Raw genomic sequence first — 23,043 nt, 5'->3', positions numbered from 1 at the left:
CTTCTTGAGGTTTATCCAGCCTGCTTGGAAGACCCTCTCCGACTGAAGGAGTTAATGGTTTGCTAGAATAAGTGTCATCAGACAATTGTGTTATAAAGAGCAGCAGTTACCAAAATACATTTTAGCCTGCAGCATACAAGAACAATACAGCCATTGTGCTGTAACCACAGAACTTGGCACACAGATAAGCTTGAAAGGGAATCGTGTTTTGTTTATTGCGGAAGTGATGGAATCCATTGAAAGGTTATTGTTTGACTCCTTCTGAAGCAAGTTCCAGGCCCTTTGTGAAGGGTGTTTGCAATCTTTGGGTCAAAGGCAGAAGGGAGGTTATCCAGTGGTGTTACCTTTCTTCCACCAGAGATAGTCTGGAGGATAACAAAATCAACCTGGCTCCAGGTTGAAACGTCTACCAAAAGACAAGTCCTATTACAAAGGCAAGGAAAGGCTGAAATATTCAGTAGAAGAACATCAGAATTTTCCATTTTCATCAGAAAATCCATTCCCTAAAAATAAATCCAAGTTGGAAATCAGAACATTTTCAGCTCTTTTCAACAGCCATATATTAATAATTCCTGTGGGGAACTGCCACAAAGTTTGAGGGATGGAAGAACTGAGCTTCTGGCCCCTTCTTCTCTCCATCTTGCACCTACTCCAATAGAGGACTGCAAAACTGGACAGAAGCTCATGAAATGGACTTAAAGACAGCGAGATTTAGTAACCAGAACATTAAAACTTGTTTTTTTAAGCTTTTCTTGCCAGCCAGGAAGGGTATGGATTGACTTTGCTTTTTCTAATGAAACTCATTGATTCTGAAATAATGACTTGATATTAGGAGCTCTGCCATTAAAAAAAAACAAAAGGAAGTAAAATTACAGGATTGAGGAACTCGAACAGTATGAATATGAAAGGGCTTTGAAAATTATTCAAAGGTTATTATGCCCTCAACACTTCGCTGATTTTTTTAAGTGCATAATTTCATTTGAGTCACTTCCCCTATAAATTACATCCTTAAAAACCTGCTGATGTTGACTCCAATCCTTAGAAAAACATCTCATTTTAACCTTTTTTTCCCATCCCCCACTGTATCTCAATTTTATTTGGATAGATATTTTCAAGCAATTTATATTATTTCTTTTAACCTCAAGAGCAGCATGGATGAACTCAGTTACAGTACTGTTGCACACAATGCAGAGTCATCTTCTCTCTCTAGTCCTTCTAGTTGTTTTTCTAACAGAAGGTTTGTATTCTGTGATTTTAATTAACTTTGGACTTGGTATTACTAATTTTAAGCCAAGTTCAGTAGGGAGCAGTGGCATTTCAAATATTGTGGGCTCTTATCCAAAATGCCTACACCTTTAATTAGAAATATTAATGCCAAAGACATTGAGATTTGGATTTGTTGAGTTAAAAAGCAAGATCCTTACAAAGGAAAACAAAAGCAACCTGGTTTGACAAACATACTGAGTGCCTGATGTCCTCAGAGCCACGTCTCTGAAAATCAAGGTGATTTTGTTCAGGTTGCCATTGAGATGCCTGACCTCAGTCAACAACACATTTGCAATGTGTTGTCCAATTCACACTGCCTTCTGCAGCCCACAGCTTGCAAAACCCTCCTCCATCTTACAGATGATAAAACCAAATGCAGAGAAGCAGATCCCTCCCCTCTGTGTGGCTGTGTTGAAATGGAGCACACGCATAAAACAATCCTTTTGCCAGCCCTGAAAGAGTCAGGCCAATTCAGATAGATGTCCCAAAGGCTTTTGTAAGGGATTTTCTTCTGTGGGCTTCAGCAGATTTTGGAAGAAATCTATGGTAACTTAGAACAGCGGCAGCAGCCAGAGACCTCACTACCTCTATTTTGGGCACAGTATAAAATACACCTAGAAATAAATAGATTTGTCAACATCAAGCAGCAAAAAAGAACCAAATCCAGCTCCTCAAGCCCCCTCACGACTTTAATAGTCATGTTTCTCCCTGAGTTTTCCTTGGCCTCACTTTCCTGCAATGAAGAAGTCCTCCATTAGGAAAAAAGCTGCTTCTAATCTCTGTTCCACCCATAGTCCATCCATCCATCCATGAAGGTACCACAAAGAACTGTGGTTTCATGACATGGATGATAAGCAGCAGGAATTCATGCCACCTCCGTGGTACTGGTGAATTACCAAACAATAGAGGTTCTGTATTCATGCAAACATCCCAGAGACAAAAATAGAGAAATCTCAGAGAAGCATAAATGTATTTATATCCAGAACAGGCTCCACAAAGAATACTTTGTGCAGTTTTATTATTGTTGGTTTTGCCCAGAAGCATCAGCAGTTCTTTAGGCATGTAATTTATAAGAGGCTAAAAGCTAAATTATGCATCAAAAAGGGAGAGATGCAACTTCAGGGGAGGAATGCATTTCTAAAATAACTTCAAATGCATAGTTCAGAGCAGCAGCCTGTAGCTGGAAATGAGTGCCCAGACAGCAAAGGAGTCAAAATTACTCTTCCCTGTATAAGAAACCAACCCCGGTAGAGATCTCTATATTTAAATCTAGTGGCAGTAGGGCTGTATCCTGGAATCCTGAATCCATTTGAAAGACTTATCTGATGGGGTGATCCTTCAGAAATACACTAAACAGAAACAGACAAGTCAGCCAGGTTGGCAGTACTGAACTCTTCCTTCCTACGTGACTGGATATCCAAAAAGGACGTTGCAAATCAACAATGCGGGAACTATCTGAAGCTATACTTCAAACTGAACAGAATCCCTTCTGTTTAACAGACGTACCACTATAATAGCCCAGGGCAGACATCTGTACACATACAAGAAGTAAAGCCATCACTTTGAAATCCCTGCAAGAATGCTATCCCTTTTAGTCCTCTTTGAGCTGTTCTACACCAATCTGCGGCAGGGATCTCAGTTCCTACTAAACTTCACTGAAACCTAGAGATGGGTGTCCTTTTACTAGTAATTTCTATCAGGCTTCTTACAAGGGCTATTTAGTTGAGGATAAAGAAACTGTGAGTCATATGTAAAAGCCGTTTGCAGGGCTTAAGGTAAAAGATCTTACGCCTCCACTCTTTTAATAGCATAGAGACCACACTACGAATAGTTTGCTTGATTTTTTTGTCTACCAGTACATCCTAACTGGAAAGTGTTGTGCTGTTATTTTTGTGATGGTACTGCTGAAAGATGCTGAGATACCATCACACTGATGTCACACAGGAGCTTGTGGTGCCGAGGGGAACTTGTGATCTAAGCATACAGTAGAAAAGGGTAGAGCACATCAATAGGAGACAGAGAAAAGAAAAGGCAGGAGTACTTTCATATAACCTTACACGTCAGTAGGTGATGCCCATGTCTGGACTAGTTGTCTCACTCTTTTTCCAGGCAATGGGGAGAAACAGGCACTTATAGACCATGAGTCATCTGACCTATTTTACATGCCTACCTTTGCCAAAAGTAAACATTCCCTACTAGTGCCTGCACTGACTGTAAAGACAAGTCTAGATTGCAGGTACCTGCAGTATGAATAACTGTATTTAAAGTGAAGGATGCCACCACCACAAGATTCATTCACTTCACTGGAACAACCCACAAAGTGAGCAAATGGTGCCACCATGGCTGGTTTTCTGAAGCAAATCCCCATCAACCTTTCCTTGAGGTAAAATTCCATCCTTACACTCCTGCCATATCAGGAGATCTTTTAACTGTCCTCATTTACTGCCACAAATGAAGAGATTCAACCTGAAACTCAACTAGACAAAGGAAAGGTGGAGAAATCTAGGTATAAACCAATAAAGAGCCGCCGGAATGGGATTAGATGGATTCTCCTTCCACGTTGTCTTACTGTTTCCCACTAACAGCTGGCACTCAATATAAACCAGATTACACTCCTGGCGACCCAGATGGAGTAACTGCAGATTTGCCGTGAATACAGCACAGTTTCTGGGGATTCCTGCCAACGTAACTGAGAAGAACACATCCTCTCCAGCTCCCTTCACACTGCACTGGAAGAGTAAGTGTGAAACACTTGTTTGGGAGGTGATAAAGCCCTGTGTGCACAGGTGGCTGCCTTACGCTCTCTTGGTAGATTAAAACACCCCATTTTTGGTTTAGAGAGTGCTAGATACAGAACAGCTGTAATAGGGAGAGCAATAGCCCTGCCTGAGAGATTACTTTGGGCATGCAATTTTCTCTCTCTCAGGCTTTAGTTTCTCATCAGGGTTGTGTTGCAAAAGAAGGTCTCGACTATCACAGTGAGCAAATCCTTCACCAATATCAGGGCTCTGGTTCAGTGTGAGGACAAGGGCTGGAGCTCTTTTCCTCATTCCTTTTTTAATGGGGTTTCTCATTTTCCTCCTGTGACCGGGTTTACTGCTCCCAGGGAATGCAGTATTGAAATACTACCAGAATATGTGATCGTAATGTATGGGGATACAACAATAATCACTGATTAAAAAGGAAGAATGAAGAGTGAGAGCTGGTGGCAGGATTACTAAACGCTGATCAGTGCTGTAAGACAGCCTTTGATTTCTTTAATTAATTATACATTCCCTCATACTTTGTACTGCTGTTGATTTAATTGGACTCCTTATTTTTAGACAACTACGGCAGGAGCAAGATAGGATACAGCTTTGAGAAGCTCAGCTCTAGCCTAATTCTGCCTCACTCAATACCGCTGGGAACAAAATCAGGCTAATGCTGAGCTCTTCTGGAAACCTCATGGTCTCGATGCAGTTTAGCACCCTGCACGTTTCTCTGTCTTGCAGGTTGGAGTAATTCCTATGCAGTTTAGTCTCCACACAGGAATCTATGCACCAATGGGCTTAGCATCCGTAGGCGTCCCAAAACCTTAGTGCAGGACAGAGTAAGTGTTGAGCAGCAAAAACTGGTGCTGCTGAGGTCTATATTATACCAAGATAGCTTTCCCTGATACTCGCTTCAGCCTCACTTTGTGCAGTGTATTCACACCCAATATAGAAACCTGTCTGCAAACGTGCATTGCAGAGATAAAGCATTAAATGTTAACCTGCAGAAGGGGCAAGAAGGAAAGCACCAAGAAAGGTCTGTTTTCAGCTATGGCCTGATATCATGCGTTGCCACAGATGAGAGGGACATGGGGAGGCAGAGAAGACCAACGCATGTACATTCCCATTTCATGGAACCTCCTTACCCTTGCTTCCCAGGAGGAGCAGTGCGAGGCCAGCAGGAGCAGCCTGATCAGAGAACAGGGGAGGACCGAGGAAAGGATTCATTATCTCCTGTGCCCATATATGCATGAAACAGCAGCCTTCAGCATGGGGAGCACAGGAACTGCAGATCTGCAGCTGGGAGGCCATTACCCTGCAGTATTTGACTTTCTCCAGGCCTCTGTAGCTGTGGGATCCCCCAGACACGTGTGTCTTGTTGGAACACACATTCTGCTCTTTTGGCTTTCCCGGGATAGTGATTTCTGCAAAGCTTTCCCAATATATCTGCAACAGTGGCAGTGGTATTGGAATAGCTTATGCACTTTCAGATCTAAACTCTTGTACAGTCCTCATCGTGCTCATGCTTTCACTGTCTGCACAAAAGCCCTGCCTACCACAATGAATCTACGGCAGAAAAAATGTGTAGACCATGCTGTAAGCTGCCTTTGAACCTTCATTGTCTTTGAACAACCAGCTCCAGGAATGCCAGAACTCACAAATCACATCCTTCTGATGGCTGATGCTTTTGTCATGACTGCAGCAGTTCTTAGGGCTTGCTTCTGTGAGGATCCTCTGATGTCTAACAGCAAACAAGCTCACCTCACCGATCTTTTCCAGCTGGTGCACTCCTAAGGTTACTTATAGCTATCCAAGAGCCTATTTTTACAGAAGCTGCAATACATGAAATACCCTTGATAGCTCTACTTCTCTGTCACACTGGGTTTAAATATACTAGTAGGTTCAGAAGTTATTGTAGGAAGTTGGAGAGGCTTGCAGACACACTCATGGATGCAGCGTAGTCCCGTAAGCCTCAGCTCCTTTGAGAACCACATTAAAGAAGGGCCTGACTGCAGAGAAGAGCTTGAAAATGTGTTCCCAGGATACCCTCAACTCCTATTTTTTGCCTTAATCTGAGGGTCTCTAAGCCTGTCTCCTGGTTTGGTGATGCCAAGCTTGCAACTGACTCTGGCTGCAGACTGTAGGGCAGCAGCTCGAATGGGCAGTGACTCTCTGAATGCATTTGCATTCAGAAGGCAATACTGGACAGGGATAAAGCAGGGCTGCAGCTTTCTATTCCTGTTAAACACACTGGCACGAGCTTGCCTTTTGGAAGAATGGGATTATGGACTCCAGAAGGGCTCTCCCACCTTGTACCGAACACTCACATGCACAATTTACATAGGTGCCTTGCTATTAGTCTCTAAAATTTACTGCAAACACTTATTCTTAACTGAAACCCAGCATTCTCCTTTCTTGCCCACTTTTCACAAGGCAGCTCTTAAATATTTACCGAGAAAGAAGCTCATGTCAATCTAGGTCCTCTACCATACCAAAATAGTCTTTAAAAACCAAAAGGACTCTATAACCACCCCTTATCCACAAAAAAACACGTCAGTCGTTTAATATATAGCTCTTTTTTATCTCATCTCCCCAGAGCCCACGCTGATGGGGTAAGAGGGAGGGGGTCTCACTGCAAGCACAGCTATTCTTTCGCAGTATCAGCGCTGCAAGTGGGTAGCACCACTGACGTGCTGCACTTGCTAATGCTGCTGTTAGTGACAGCAAGAGCTGAAGTGGATCAGTGACACACAGCATAGGACACACTGCTTTGTCAGCGTGATGGAAAGATTATTACCGTTCCTTCTGCATTTAAGGCAAGAAATGCATTCCTTAGCATGCTGCAAGATAATCAGACACACAATACAAGGCGGGTAAGATGGGCATCAGTTGTAAAAGACTTGCATCATGAGTAATTTTAGAAGTACACCCCCACGGCAGTACTTAACACTCCAGCGCGGGGGAGAGCTACGCTATGGAAATGAGGTGATGCTAATGTGTATGTGTGTCTGTCTGTCTAACAATACCTGCCTGAAAAGATCAATCTGGATAACAAGGTCTTCAAGGCAAGCATCCAAGAGTTGGCCTCCTACACAACCCTGGCAATAGGATGAAGCATGCCTCCACATGGGAGATGCTTCTGGTAAAGTGCTAAGGCGAGGTGCTAGCTGCCTTTGGTGACTGGCAAATTATAAATCATGAGAAGAAACATTTCATGCTCAGAAAACACATCTTATCTGAGAATCCTTATGGTCAAAACTCGAACTATAGGGAAGCCCCAAATCTCCCACTATATATAGGTACTCAAGTGATCACAAAACATCATTGGGCATATTGACCAAGTGCGTGAATAGAGGAGGCAGAGGAAAAGCCAGGTTGTGCCTCTGATCTTCATGCACATCTGTAAGTATAGGCTTGAAGTTAAATATATGGATAAGTACTCTCTGGTGTAGGGATAATTACTAAAACCAGGTCTCATTAAGGCCTTCCTATTTCCTTTACGTATTCTGCAAGAATATGATCAGACACAGGAGCAAGGACTATACAGTTCGAGCTGACAGGCCATAAGAAAATCAGGAAAGTATGCAGGGAAATGTTCCCAGTTCTCATTACATTCTTAGATCATTCTTTATCTCGTTGTTTCTCAGTTTATCACAATTCTTCATTTCCTGTTCCCTTTTAGACTTCAAACATATTTGTTTTTAATGTGGCTTTTTTTAACCCTTCTATGGTTAGTATTTAAACCTTTTGGAGACTCTCGGCTAGACCTCATGCACCAATTCCAGATTACTTAACCAGACACTACAAGGGCATTTTTAGTACATAATCTGATATTAGAGTTTAAAGTCTGGCCAAGAGTTTATGGCTTCTGATTCATGTTATAACAGTGAAATAATTGTACTGTGTGTTTTTATAGCTTCTGCTGCTTAAAGCTGGTAAAGGGCAGATAATAACGCAGCAATACTTTGTTCCGGTTTGGACATCCCACCTTGCTTTGGGTACAGGACTCTCGAAAGCATCCAGCTTTGCAACAAGAAGTAGAAGATGCTGAGCAAAAGCTGAGCTAACCTAAAAACCTCTCCCCCAAAGTTTCAGTGACAGCTCCATTTGACTGCAGTGTTCCTGATGTCCTGCTCTGCAGGATTACTTTAAACAGCTCACCACAGCTAACAGAGACATGCATCATCTGAGGACTACAAAGCAATCTGAAGGAGAGCAAATACAGTTACCCAAAGCTGAAATTCAGACCACAGGTTGCTAACTCCTTATTTACCCCAATGGAAACTTTGACATTAGCTTTAGCTTGCTGGCTTAACCACACATTTCAGAACCCTGGAGGCAAAAGGCTGAGACCTTTGTGTGACTTGTCACCCCAATATGGAGCTTCTAGCACCATGGCAGTCTCAACCCCAAGACTATCTGGGGGGGGTGTGGGGTGTGTAATAGCCTTGAGTCAGTGGCAAGTGTGCCTCCTCATGTGCTGCATTAACCCTCCTTTTCCTGCAGCACTCGCCCAGGTCTCCCATACAAATATTGACACAACGTGGTCCTGTCTAGATGGCAAGAAGCAATAAGCAAGGAATACTTCTTTGAAATACTTGTGTCACCGAAAACAGCAAGCTTAACAAATTTCCTGAACAGAGCTGTCTAGTGCAGAGGGCTATTTTGAGCATCGCTTGTTGCCTTTAACCCAACTATCTCAGCACCGCACCCTTCTTCCTTCCACCTTCCTTAATTTCTTAGACTTCCTTCTTGTTGCTTTGTGTGAGTCTATTTTAAGTGTGAGATCATGGTTAGCTTCTCACTAGGCATCCACTTCCCATTTTCCAGCTCTGGGGTTTGCCTTTTCAGCAAAGTTGTGTCCATTAGTACATCCAACGTGTAAGATTCCTCATGTTAAACAGAAATTGCCCATAAAGAAGAGAAAATAACTACTTGAGAAGAAAATAAGGCGCAGAGAATACCAAATTAAGCTTGCAGAGTCCAGCTGTCAAGACATGGGTGTCTTAACGCTTCCATCTCTGGCAAACAGATACGCAGACTAACCACAAAATACCACTGCTTTGATATTAACCATCACATCCCCTCTTGGTAGAAAGTTATTCCATCTCATGCACTGATCAACTTTAATATTAAATGCCAGATAAGCCCATGAAGCCTTGGACCCCACAGTGGGATTTGACTGTGATATAGTCCCTTCCCTATGGAGTGGGAAAGGGCCTGAAACAATGAATGGGTTTGGCTATGCAGGCCCTAACCTGATGCTTCACCCTCTTTGAACTTCATGGGTTCTTGTGGTCTGCATGTAAGTGGACAGTATAGTCCCAATCTCATTGCTGTCAAGTCAGAGCAGGTTCAGGCAACATTCACTCTCCCTCTGATGATGTGCATGATATAAAGACCTAGGTCTAGCCTAGAAGAAAGTCTGCATCACAAGTTTCATCACAAGATCCAAACCAAGCAGCTCAGTGCTTTGGTTTCAGTCTTTAGATGACGTTGGTCTACCTCTACCAGCTTCCTCTCTTTCAGGCTGGGAAAAGTTCCCCTTAGCTCTAAGGTTCACTCTGTCTCCAGCAAACAAGTCAACTCTCCACTGGCAGTCAAAAAAAGGAGGTAAAACCACGCGACTCCTACTAATAGGAGCCACACACCAAAACCTCCTCGCATCACACTGAGAATTAGTTCCAGAAAATGAGGGCCTTACAGGGCTTAGGTCTCTCGTAGAGCCCAGTGTCACCAACTTCACAGAACAGCAGCTTTCTGGCAAATTGTGCAACTGCACCACCCCCAAACTTCCTGTTTTGAAACCCCGAGAAGCTGGAAAATGTTAACACCGGCACTTTAAAGTGCAGTTGTGGCTTTTTTTTTACTGCCCTTCTTCCCAAAGATCTACATGATACTAAAAGATTCTACATACAGAGGTAAAGTGAGGCTGCCTTAAGGTACCAGGGGCAGAAAAGCACGTGCTTATCTCTCCAGGATGCCCCAAGCCAGGCAGAGCATCCATAGCAAACCCAAACCCTCTTCCATGACCTGTCCCTCCACCTCCCATCTCACTCTCTCTGAACTAGGGTGTGCTCCATTGCTGTGCCTATCGCTAAGGGTTCAGCAGCAGGTCCTGGTGCTACCAAGCTGGGCACTGCAGGTACCTGCTGATACCAAAGACGAGCTGTGCCACTGGGCATAAGAGGCAAGGTGGCAGATGGAGAGGCAGGTGCTCATCAAGTGGCAGCGAGACAACTGGGATTCACGTGTCGAGCAGCACTCACCGGGCACCACGTGCCATCAGCAGCCACCTGGCCCAGCTTCCTGCTCTGGCAAGATGTGGGGCAGATCATGATGGGGGAAAGAGGCCCCAGTGATACAAGGACCTTCATACAGACAACAGAGATGCAGGAAATCTCTGTTCTATCCCAGCTCCTTTCTGTATAGGATGAAGAGCAATTAGGAAGAAGAAAGGATGGGATTTGTCTCAAAAGCTGCAAGGGAACTTATTTATTTCCAATCAGCATGACAACTGCTTCCTTTTCTGGCTATCACTGAAACTCCAGATGGTACATTTGAGCATACTTCAACCTCTAACTTGGCTCTTTGCAAAGACATTGTCTTCCTGGTTAGCTAAACATGTATTAATAGTATTGGGATGAAAGCTCCTGCTCTCCTGCATTGCGCTATTTGAATAATGAAATCTTGGTCATTCTGCAGCATTCTGGCTAATGTTAAAATTAGGCATTTGAAGGGGACAAGACTCTGTTGAATGCGCTCCAGTTATAACCACCTTCTACTTGAATTTGATTATCTCTAGTTGACTATTCTGCTAATATTCAGCATCCTGCAAACCCTTTAACAGCAGCAATTACCTGCCACCCTTTTCCAGTGATTGCTGTGCCTCAAAGTTTGAACCTTTGTGAATCAGCCAGCTGAGGTGCTGCCAGCTCTTAATGATTTTATTAGGGAATTGTGAGTCATCATTTTCTTCAATCTCCAGCTTCAGGACTTGTGTTATTTCCAGACTGCTGCTTTTTTGTTTGAGCACTTCTAGATTCACACATAAGGAGAAAAGCTTAAGGAAGGGAAGTAGGAAGTCAGTAGTAAGCATAACTAATAGCAAGTTTCTGCATCTGAAACTGAAGGGCAGAATAAAAGGACAGGGGAATTTTGATGGTGTGTGACCAATTCAAATCAGCCGGAATACCTGCGCCTCCATCACACGGGGACCTGGCGGAGTGGTTGGCAACTGCAAGCTCAAGACTTTGACATCTAAGCCCATGCCTCATAAAAAGCTGTACTGTTATTGTTCTAGAGAAAACAATATCCTGTTTCCTTTAAAAACTCTGTGTCTCTTTAAAAATGGTAAATGGCTGCTACATTCCTGCCTTTATCCCGGACTTTTATGAGTCTGTACTTCCCTCTTCTTTTGCTTTAACATGCAGAGGATTAGGCGAATGCCTTAGTGCACATGTTCTAAAGAAGGGGGGGGAAATCTGCCTTCGGAATCTTACATAACTTTATTAAACCAAAACAAAACGTATAAGAGACACGCCCAAACCCTCACTCTTTGCACTTAAAAATCATCATCATGTGGCCAGGCTGCAGTCTGCCAGTTGGACCGGCCTCAAAAAAGAATGAGCATTTTAAGTTATGGAAACCAGAAATACATAGCAGCGCATCTCCCAGACTTACTGCTGATGGTGCTTCCCATTTCTCTCTTTCCTATTACCAGCGCTTGGTATTCAGTAGCTGAGAGTAAGCAGCCACCCCGAGGGAAGGAGGAGGAAGAGAACTTCCGAGCCCCTATCATTCAGTCAGGCATCTTCTATAAACATTTATGTGACCTACAGGATATAGCACAGTTTGAAGTCTTGCAGTCTCCGTAGCCACTGTGCAGCCAGGCAGTTCCCTGTATATCCCTGAAAGTTCCTGTATATCAAGCAAGACCTGGGTCTGAACATAGCTGCGATCTGCTTACAGCATTCACTGACCTAAATTGGGGATGTTGTACTGAACGGCATGTTCCTCAGGAGATCTCTGTGTATAGCAATGAACTCGCGTTGCGTGGAGGATGTGACTGCAATTAGAGTCACTCGGTTAAACGTGAGCAGGACTTTATGTCCGCCATCAAGCATAGGAACCAACCATACGCTAAGGTAATGCTTGAAGGATTGAGCCAAAGCTCAGTGAAGGGAAGGAAAAGTAATTCTTCAGCCATGCACTTGTGGCAGCGTCTTTTCTGTCTCGCAAAAACACCCCAGGTTGCTTTTGTTATTCATTAACAAACTGCAGAAAGGGAACCTACACAACCCCCTGCCCTAAACAGGAACTTGATCCCTAGTGCTATCTTCCTGTCCTGCCCCTATTTATAGAAGTAAGGTCACCCAAATAAGAACAGAAACGATATCATATGATTCTGGGTGACCAATTGAATTTGGCATGTTTAGAGTTCAGAGGAACACAAGTGAATAACCCGCATCAAAAACCAGTTGGAAAGAACACCTCACTGTGGCCATTTACGCGCGCAGAACACACTATTTGTGGGACACAAGGTCAGTTATCTGGAATTTGGGTATCTTTTCCTACATCAAATAATTAAATTAGATGAACAGGAATTTTGCTTGCAAAATTGGTCTTCAATGTGCAATTGTTTATTGAAAGCCCAAAATAGACACCTTTCCACTATTGTACTGCGAAGGGTATCAACTGCAAAAACTAAGGAATCTGTAAAGGTCATTTGATGGGCAAGTGACCACTGGAAGCACATACATTTGGAATCCCACACATTTGGAAACACATCCCACGTAAAGCTGGGATTTTTACTGTTTGTAAAGTATTTCTATCTGCTTCCCTATACATATCTCTATTTTAATATGTTTCCATAAAGACATATTTTATACATGCATACAGGCAAAAATAAAGGTGCCTAGTTTATAATCCTAAAAAAAACGTCCTAGTTGGCAGCATTCTTCTTGCAAACTCATTTGGCATAAATATGATCCATAATTCCTATCTTATCATGTCAGGCAGCCCTTCGAACTGAACCCAGCGATGAGGGGAGCCAAATACTTCCATCATGTTTAATGCAGTTCCCAAAAAAATCTTTATTTACACAGCTAAATATTTTATGGGCCAGAGATTCAGAGTTACTTGAAATGATGAATTCATCCCTCCGAGGGGTTTTGTTCACGGATAAGAAGTTTGCCTAAGCTTGGGGCACATAGTGAAAGGGAAGATTTAGTCACTCCCTTTCTTCTACAGGCTGTCTCCATCCTTCCATTGCTCATTCACAAATCCCTCGGTGCCTCTGTAGGCAGACAACTCGTAGGTGGATCTGAGGTGGAGGCTGCCGTTAGTGTTTTCTACTGCCTCTGTGAGCAGCAACACGCACAGAGAGAGCAAGCTCCCTTACAACAGAGACAGGTCAGCTCTGCCTACAGCAGGGTTTGGATCTCTGCTTATTATAGCAAAGGGAGAGCCAGTGGAAACTGGGAAATTCAGTCCTAAGCAGCAGCCAGAGGGGCCAATTTTATATGAATTAGACATTGCTTCTGGAGAACAAACAAGCTGTCTGCACTCGAGGGTACAGACCAGCGCTATGACTCAGCCTTGGTGTATTTGAACATGTGAGGAGGAGGCTGCCTGCAGTGGTCTCTGTTCCGTATGTGCCTGAAGGGCCAGCTCCAGGCTTGAACATCTCCATGCCTGCATCTGTAATGGAGGCTCAGGACCCTGTACAGCCACACTGCACAAGCTCACTCATCTTCCCCATCCACAGCACCTTCCACACAGCTCATCTCTGCTGTGGGCATCAACACCCCAAACTTTGCATACCTTTTTAGTGAGAAAGTATAATGCAGGAGCACATAAAGAAATACCTCAGAATAGCTCACCACTGTCCTTTACTCTTTTGCTGTTTGCATTAACTTTCCACATGGCAGTTCATTACCCACGCACTACAGCACCACTGGCAGCCATAAACCCCCTCCTTTCTTAAGCTGGACTAGAATAAGAAAGCAGAGCACTCGCAGAGGAAGGCTTTCTATGTGGTGCTTCTGAGACTGAAGGTTCTCTTTATGGTCAATGCATCATTCCCCATTACAGTAATTTCCTCTGAAGTAAATGGGATTTTGCCATTATACTTTATGTTTATTGATACCTATTTCCTAGCTGAATTGACATAACCCTGTTGGCTCTTTCTTTCCTACCCTGAAAATGCAGGAAGCCCAAAATCCTTTGACAGTAATGAGTTAAGTTCTGTAGCATACAGAGCTGTGTGCTTTTCTATTAAGCAGGCTGGGGTTAAAATGGGCACCATTTACACACTAATATGTATGCCAGGGCAGCAGTGCCTTTCCGCTGTAATGTTTCAGGCTATGGGGTCAACCGTTTAGCTGGGACACTTCCTGGCAGTATATAGGTACTGTTTAACCAGTGATTCAGTGGGGGGAAGGCTTTCCTTGGGAATTGACATTGAAAAATGGGAAGGTTGAGGTTGAAGAACCAAAAGCATCTGATTCTTTGTGGTGGCTAAAATACCTGCAGTGGTTTTGGAAGACACCGGTGTTAGGATCTTCTTTCCCTTTCTCTAAACTCTCCATCTCCAGACCTGCACATGGACTCAGCATCTCCCTTGATGCCTGTTCAAAATTGCTATTACGTGTTGCTGTGCATTGTTGAATGATTTCTCTGTACTTCATCTCAGAGGCAGCAGAACTTAAGAGATGGAGGAATTGGGTGGTTAGAGGGGCAAGTAATGCTCACAAAGCTCTTCACCTCATATCTGAATCCAGCTGCAATTTTTCATAGCCAAAAATGGTTGCTGTACAACATCAGTTTGATAGATTATGAAAAATAACTTAGATTCTGGTTTATTTTTCCCTTTCCTGGTGCATCTGCATCCCAAAACCACTTCTTACCACCAGCTACAATACCACAGCCAATGCTTGCTATCCAGCACGAGTAAATCTGAGCACCTCAGCCATAGCTAGTCACCTAATTAAGTGACCTGATTTTCTCAGGGGCAGAATATGACTTCCAGCTCCCACTGCACTCAGCAATTGTGAAAATCAGGCCACTTCTGTAAGTGGCCAAACGTAGCTGTGATTAGTTTTGAGCACTCAACATTCACAGGGTTCTTCTTGACAGGGCCTAGGAGCTGGAGCATCTGAGGATGGGTCCTCCTCATGTTCTGCCTGGTGGCTACAGAGGAGGACATTAGGGAGGGATGGAGTACATGCCCTGTTCCATGACTAACCAGAGGCTATCAGTCATCATCACCATTCCCAGCACTAAATTAATAAGAAACAAATAACAGTCTCTCAGCTTCGGGTCCCATGATAAAAATATACTCCGGCTTTTGTTTGTTTAATGCAGTATTTCCTCCTTGCACTGAAAACTAAATTGAAAAGGGAGTTTATTGTCCCCATGGAAGAGATAGGCACCTTTTGAAATCAAGCAAACGTGTGTGGGGCCCAGCCTCATGTTTCCTAACACCCTTTGGGGTCCCAGGAGCACACAGGCTGCAGAGAAAGAGCTGCAGTTGATTCCAGCAGAGCTCTATTGTGCTGCTTGTTCCAAGGAAACATCAATTCATTAAGCAAACAAGTCAACGGGGTGGGTGGCAGAACCGTCTGTCCTATTCGATTGTGCATGACTCCTTCAGAGATCTGCTCTGGGGTCTGGAGACAGTAAATAAGGAGAGAGGCAGCTTGTCTGCCCTCACGTTGCAGCAGGAGAAACTGCTCATTTCAACGGCAGAGCTTTACTGAGAGGGTGTTTTAAACGCACTGCCTCAGACAGATGTACTTCAAGAAGGATGGTCAGGAGAGTCATGTTTTAGTTGTACTTTAAAGGGCATAAACAACCCAGGCAAAAGGGGATGTGAACGAGCAAAGGCAACGTAACAGGAGTGGACAATGAAACCAGAGTAGGGAAGATCCACAGCCAGCCATTGCTCTGCTCAAGGAGCAGCCTCAGTGAGAGGCTCCCAGCCTGTGCAAGGGGAGGGCTTTTTGCTCTTCGCTCTTCACTACTTTTCAAAGCAAAGCAGAGGCTGTTTTGCATAACGCATCTAAGCCAGACCAGGGAAAGGTCAGCGAGATAGAACAGGCCAAACTACGATGCTGACCGCACAAGATACATCCTTCCAGAAGGCAGGTGCTGGAACAGGCACACTGCTGAGCTCAAATGAATGCTGGCAGATAAGGGCAGAAAAATGCTTCAGGAGGAAGTATTTTCATAATCACACATTTGCAACACAGCCCTTTTTTGCAGCATTATCTTTCTGCCTTCCTCTTACTCTCAAAATGAACAAAAATATGTATACTCAAGGGGTGGGGAAGCCAAGGGCAGAGCTGAAACACAGCTGAGTCAACAACATATGTCTACGAGTTGGTGGGTAACACTGAGTATTCCTGCATGGTTATCAGAGTGCTTTCGAAGTCATCACTGCACACAGAAAGGGTGACACAAGCACAACGAACATCCTACACAGTACTGTGGGCACAAATAGGCAATGCTGCAGGGTCCTGGGTGCCCTAATCCTAGAGCCACGTGTTGGACCCTGGAGTCCTGACCCCTTTCCCTCACTTGGACACACTTCCTATAACCAACCAGCAGCATCATCTTGCAGCAAATAACACAGGGTGCATAGAACATTGATATTATCCCTTTGGTCAGACATGTTCACCCTAACTTAAAGATGTCAGCTGTAACATACCATATTTAGTAAGATTAGGTTACAAGTTGAGGCCGGATGGTGTAAACTGGCAGTTCTCCTGTCCTCAGTTAGATTTGCTGTTGCTAACATCAGGCAGCTCTGAGACACAGTGTATAAGCCACAGAGCAAAAGGAAGGCAGCTTCTTCAGCCAAATTAGCAACAGAAGAATACAACTGGTTGTATTCTAGCACTTGCTTGAAAGCCCTACTGCCCTTCACGCCTTAAGTAGGAAGCTCTGAAATTGCCTCCTGACACCCAACCGAGGGCATGACTTCTGCCCCATGGCCCTAATGTTTCTATCCTTTTCTGCCTCCTTCATTCATAAGTTGTGCTAAATATTTATGCCATTTGGATTCTGGGTGAATTCCATTTTGGCAGTCTCCAGCATTACAAAGCTGAGCTGAGCCACAGCTGCATTTCAACGCTGATGTCAAGCCTTTGGAAAACACTATTCCATAGCTACAAGTTAAACAGCACGGAGCAGGTTTGTTCTGCAACTAGAAAACTTGCTGAGCAGAAGACTTGGGTCTTCTCAGCTGGAGTGAAAAGGGATTTATGGGCATAATAAAGGGAAATAAGCAAAAGAGCCCTTTCAGGGTAGGGAGCTAGGAAATTACTGTGGGTTATTCTAACCTGAAAGAAATCAGGTTTGTGCCCTCTGGTGGCAGCTGATTTTTAGCTGTCCTCAGTTCTACTGCAGTGTTTGCACTTCAGACCCAAACATTTGAATTTCATGCTGAGCAAAGAGGTCATTAAAAGCCAATAGTCGGTGCTTTGCCACCCAGAAATACACCAGGGCCAAGGAGGGAAAACCCAGAGGTCTCTATCTCATCCTTTGAACATGCTGCATGACTTTGCCCCTTGACAGATAGCACATCTGTTATCCCCAGGGCTGAGAGAATCAGTCCTGGAAAGCATGTCCCACAGGTTCCTAAACACATCCTTCCCCAGCAAGGACCCAGGTTCCAGCAGCAGATGTGACTACAGCCGTATAACCCAGCCCCACTGAAACACTCTTCTTCTTTTGCTCTCTCTCCAGACAAAAAGCACTGGCATCGACAGGCGGAAGAAGCGTTCAAGCAGCTTGCGACTGGTTGGTATGAAGTAGTAAACGTTAAAGAGAGCCAAAGAAATTAGTGAATTTCATGTTTAAGGTTTTAGCCCTAAGAGTGTGGAATGTTTAAACAGGGGCGCTAGAGAAAGGAGTGAGACATTAAGTGCTATAAATAAGCAATCCAGAAACAAGCCTTGTTTGAGAGTGTGATCTCAAGTAATAGCAAGAAAAGTGAGGGAAAGGAACCACTACTCTCTGTACTCTAGCACCTAAATAGGAAACTGAGAGCTGCCTTTTCAAAGATGTTGAGCAATTTCTAGTGCTCTCCTCCCTGTGTTTTAGACACTGAAAGGCAGAAGCAGTGACCCAGGTTAGATCTTCAGAGCCTCAGTCTGAAAGTAAAAACCTATTTTCTGTATTACTTAGCAGTGGTAATAGGCTGCAAGTGAGGCAGTGCACCTCTCTGCCTGACCTGCTGGAGCTGATTTATCCCATCAGGGGAGAACAGATGGAATTGAGGACATGGGAAGCTGGTTTTGCTGGGGGAAAAAAAGAGTCTTTATCTATCAATCTAACACTTTTCTCCCTCTCAGGCTGTTTTCCCATGTGGGTGACCCATTCCTCGACGACACCCTGCCTCGGGAGTACGTCCTCTACCTGCGCCCCACCGGCCCCCTGGCTCAGAAGCTGTCTGAGTTCTGGCAGCAGTCAAAGCAGATCTGTGGGAAGAACAAAGCTCACAACATTTTCCCACATATCACCCTTTGCCAGTTCTTTATGGTAAACCAGAGCTCCTCTTTCCGTTGCCTTTATGCATGCATTCATGAGCAGCCCTTGCCAGGCTCACTGCAGAGGGGTTTGTGCTCAGGAGCTGGGGGGGGTGTTACCAGAGCTGGTGATGCCTGGGCTTGCTGGGGAGGTAATTGGCTTTTAAAAGGGCTGTTTTAAAAGAGCAGATTTTCATCATCTCCAGTGATCGCTAACATGCGAGTAGATGGGGTGAGGTTAGGGAAGTTATCTGGGAAGAGCTGATCCTGCTTTGATTACAAGGGAGGGGCAGAGGATTTCTAAACATGCCTTTTTCTATGACCCTGTGGTTTTTCCTCGCTGCATTACAGCAGGGGTAGACCATCCACACCCACCCAAGCCTTTCCCCTCCCCTGAGCGCACTACAGAGCTTGTCCTGCTTCCTTTGGCAGTGTGAGGACAGCAAGGTCGATGCTCTCACGGAAGCTCTGCAGGCCACCGTGATGCGATGGAAATGCAAATTCCCTGCCCCTCTGCCTTTGGAGCTCTACACATCCTCAAACTTCATCGGGCTTTTTGTCAAAGAAGAAAGTGCGGAGGTGCTCAAGAAGTTTGCTGCAGACTTCGCTGCAGAGGCTGCTTCTAAAGCAGGTGAGTGACTACGTGGTGGCTACAAAGAGCTCACTCACAGCTTGGTCAAGGACTGGGCATTTTCGGTTTTGATGGTGTGAAGAAACAAAGCTCCTGAAGCCTGAGCTGATATTTCCAAGCGGCCTGAAGGCTGAGCCCCAGAGGAACACCCCACCCCGTGCTTTGGGTTTCAGTGCTTTTTCGGTTGAAAGATCACCTCACACTTAGTCTCAAGTGTTATCTCCTGAAAGGGAAGTTGACATTTGGTGGTTCCTTAACCTTTCAGATAGATGCTTTGTCTGCAAGGCTGAGCATTTCCTGCACCACTCCAGCCTCAAGCCTCTGCCACAGAACTTTCCTCAGCCATGTAAAGCCTCTGTTTGTTGGTTCACTGCGTGTCTGAGATGTAAAGGGAAGACCCCAGTGGCCCTTTTCAAATCCCAATAGTAACAACTCTGGCTCCATCACCTCATCCTCTACTACTTCTAGAGGGGGGAACCCATCAGGAGCTGGGAGGAGGGAAATAACCAGAGCACCCTGTGTTCTAATGGCCTCCACTGCTGAACAGGCTCTCTGGGTGTCCTCCGATTGCCTCCAGACTTGGAAGTCACAACTGTATTGAAGCACTGTAAGAGCTCCCTGACTAATCCTCCCACCTTCCATCGCTGTAGTGCTCAGCCTGGACTAGTCACAACACAACCAGTTTAGTCCTTCATTACCACAGGCTTATCCTGGAGTTTAAGTGCATCAAGATATGGCAACTTCCGAGTCCCTGTCATGCTTCCATGCTCGACAGGCAGCCCATAACACCATGCAAACATCTGCAAGTCCCTGCTTCTGGTTCAGAGGAAGAGAAACAGGCATGTCATAGGTTCACCACACATCTGAGATGCAGTGCTTTCACCTGACAGTGACTGAGAAGTTATTTTCCCTTTAGAAGAGGGAGAAAAGAGCTGTTACCTAGCAGCCTTCAGTATCTGAAGGAGGCCTATAGGGATGCTGGGGAGGGACTCTTCGTTAGGGACTGTAGTGACAGGACAAGGGGTAATGGGTTAAAACTTAAACAGGGGAAGTTTAGGTTGGATATAAGGAGGAAGTTCTTTCCTGTGAGGGTGGTGAGGCACTGGAATGGGTTGCCCAGGGAGGTTGGGGATGCTCCATCCTTGGCAGTGTTCAAGGCCAGGCTGGACGAAGCCTTGGGTGACATGGTTTAGTGTGAGGTGTCCCTGCCCATGGCAGGGGGGCGTGGAACTGGATGATCTTAAGGTCCTTTCCAACCCTAACTATTCTATGATTCTAAATGCACATATGGAAAGGCAGCAACAGGCACAGAGACATCAGGCGGCTCCAAGGACTGCTGCAGCTGTATGAGAGGGGTACAAGTGTTCCCCTCCAAACCAGCACAGTCAGAAGAGGTAGTTCTTTCCACAACACTGACCCAGGAGAAGGAAGCATCAGTGGCTTCCATCATGTGTCTGCCCCTGCAATTGCTCCAATTCAGACCAAATTGGTTCTTTCATAGGGGAAGCCGATTGCTGCATTGCAGTCCACAGCTTGGTCAGGTTATCACATTAAAGTCTCCGGGGCTTTTTCAAAGATCCAGAGCATATTTTTTCCTGCTGATCAAAATAAAAGAGATGGATGAGCTCACACAGCTACCCCTGGCTGGCAGTTGGAGCCAAGCCTCTGAATAGCTGCAATTTTGACTGAATAATCAGTCAAATTTAATTGCAATTTTTGGTTGAATAAGCAAGAATTAATTACATGCAAACAATGCATCCCATGATTTCCACACTGACTGGAGGAGTGCCAGTGTTTCACATCCTTTCACCTTTTTGCTTTCTAGAATCGTTTCCTAATACAGGTTCTTTTTCTGCAGGATCATTACCATATCAATGTCTGTTTCCACAGTTCTGGAATACCTCACCCTCAGTGGGTAAACTGGCAATCCAGTTAATGCCCAGGGAAAAGATGTAATCAACTTGCAACTGTAAATGCCATGGATTTATAATTGTAACCATAGAAAAAAAGGAGGGAGAGTAAAAATCAGGCTTCTTCTGGGAAGGTGCTAATGGCAAAGCTGACACCTCTCCTTGGAAAAGCGTTTTTCTTGGCAGAAGACCCCCATGGGTTCAAAATGACAATAACTGTTATCACACCATCCAAGCCCTTGCTTTCTGAATGCAAATGACAGTTAGGCAACAATGCCTCTTCTACCACCCAGCTGTGACTCAGGCCTGAATCAGCCCCCAAATGTCTCATGATGTGATCCAAGGTGCAACACGTCTGGGGAGCTCACATTTGACTTCCCCAAAGCCTTTTCAGCAGCAGCCCTACAATTTGTTCCACTTGAGCTATCTTTTAAGAGTTGGGCTCCCAGCCCTTGTTCAGAGGCGACAGACACCCTTACACCTTCCAAAAGCTGCTCATCTCCACAGCACTTGTTAACTGGCATCTCCTTGTTGCAGACGTCCATGTGGAGCCCCACAAGAAGCAGCTCCACGTGACGCTGGCCTATCACTTCCAGACCAGCCACCTGCCCACGTTGGAGAAGCTAGCGCAGAACATCGACGTCAAGCTGGGTTGTGACTGGCTCGCCGCGATATTCTCTCGAGACATACGCTTCGTTAACCACGAGGTAAATCACTGGGGCTCGTTTCGGTCCCCCCACAAAAGCACCCGGCAGAGTTGAGGCTTTTTTTAGCTGCGTTCGCAGCCAAAAAGGGCTCACAAGCTGCAGGCTGAAAGAGGACCCCCATGCACAAGTATGCAGCGCAGACTAGATAGACATTAAGGAGTTGCCTGTCCCACAAGGACACCCAGGACACAGATCTCCCACATCCTACCAGCCATCTTAGACCATCTTGCCTTTTCTTTTGCTGTTTATCCATTCCGTCTAGACTTGCTGTTTCACCCACCTCCTTTCCTGCTTCTTGCAGGAGCAATGTCCTGCTGGATTAATTAACTCTAACAGTGGCTGTCCTGTTAGCTCAGTGTAAGCTGGTCTGATCTCTCAAGAATCAGGCTGGTATCTTAAACTGACCACTACCCATTTCTCTTGTACAGACTTGACATTATCACTAATCACAGCATTTAGTTTCATCATGTTTATCCTCATGGCCCATATACTTCAATTACTCAGATGTATTTTGTAACTGCAGCATCCAAGTGTCTTAATATAGTTGTCTTAATAATGCTTTCCAACAAAATATGCATTATTTACATTTTGTAAATTGGGATCTTGGGCATAGAGAAACCACACCTGAGATTCATCTCCCCTCCCTGTGAATATCCCCAGGTCAGACCTTTAAGTCTGAGGCTCCTTTTGCACTGAGGCTCTATGCAGAGAAACAGGCACCTCCAGAAAGTGAATCATCTGACCCATCTAAGGTGTCTATCTCAGGATGAGATGAATCAGCTTCTGGAGGACGGAACGTCCAGAAGGTGCCTGCTGAGGTTCAGGCAGCTAACCAGACTCTTAAGGTTGGGGTGATTAATCCCACCAAAGCACATTGTCCACAATCAGACACACAAGCAGATGCCAAAGCTTCTGGAGAGCTGAAGTCTTCCATATACAGTGCTCTGACCCAGCCTGTGCTTCCTATGCCTGACAGCCTGCTTTCCTATCCGAAGTGCCATCTTGTCCTTTAGAAGCTGCAAGTAGTCAACACTATCACTAATTGCAAAGGGAGTTACTGATGAAAACCAGCGCGTGTCTCTGCATATCTAACTTCAGGCAGCCATGTGTGGAAGTTCTGGCCTTGCTCTATCAGGTGACAGCGACTAGTTTCCATCCTCCTTTGAGGATGCCACAAATAGTCTAGGGGAGGACTGGTGGGCAAACGGGCTGACACCATCAGGAGATCAGAGGCGCTCAGCAGGT

The 23,043-nt window shown here is 44.9% G+C and overlaps 1 protein-coding gene across 2 annotated transcripts in view; it reads left to right on the top strand.

Annotated features, from left to right (window-relative positions):
• Positions 1–23,043, top strand: part of UBASH3B (ubiquitin associated and SH3 domain containing B) — a 61,914-nt gene that overhangs the window by 24,581 nt on the left and 14,290 nt on the right. Inside the window, exons 2-5 of one of the 2 annotated variants that reach the window (XM_062608840.1) lie at positions 17,769–17,822; positions 18,377–18,563; positions 18,983–19,181; positions 21,629–21,798. In XM_062608840.1, coding sequence (XP_062464824.1) covers positions 17,769–17,822; positions 18,377–18,563; positions 18,983–19,181; positions 21,629–21,798 — 610 coding nt within the window. Of the gene's footprint in view, positions 1–17,768; positions 17,827–18,376; positions 18,564–18,982; positions 19,182–21,628; positions 21,799–23,043 lie in introns of both variants that reach the window. The other variant, XM_062608839.1, reaches the window with a different exon arrangement.

The sequence above is a fragment of the Pezoporus occidentalis genome, unplaced genomic scaffold (genome assembly GCF_034315485.1).
Source record: "Pezoporus occidentalis ecotype Australia unplaced genomic scaffold, CSIRO_AGI_Poc_V1 ctg130, whole genome shotgun sequence".
Taxonomy (NCBI): domain Eukaryota; kingdom Metazoa; phylum Chordata; class Aves; order Psittaciformes; family Psittacidae; genus Pezoporus; species Pezoporus occidentalis.
This window is presented reverse-complemented; position numbering and strand designations above follow the sequence as displayed.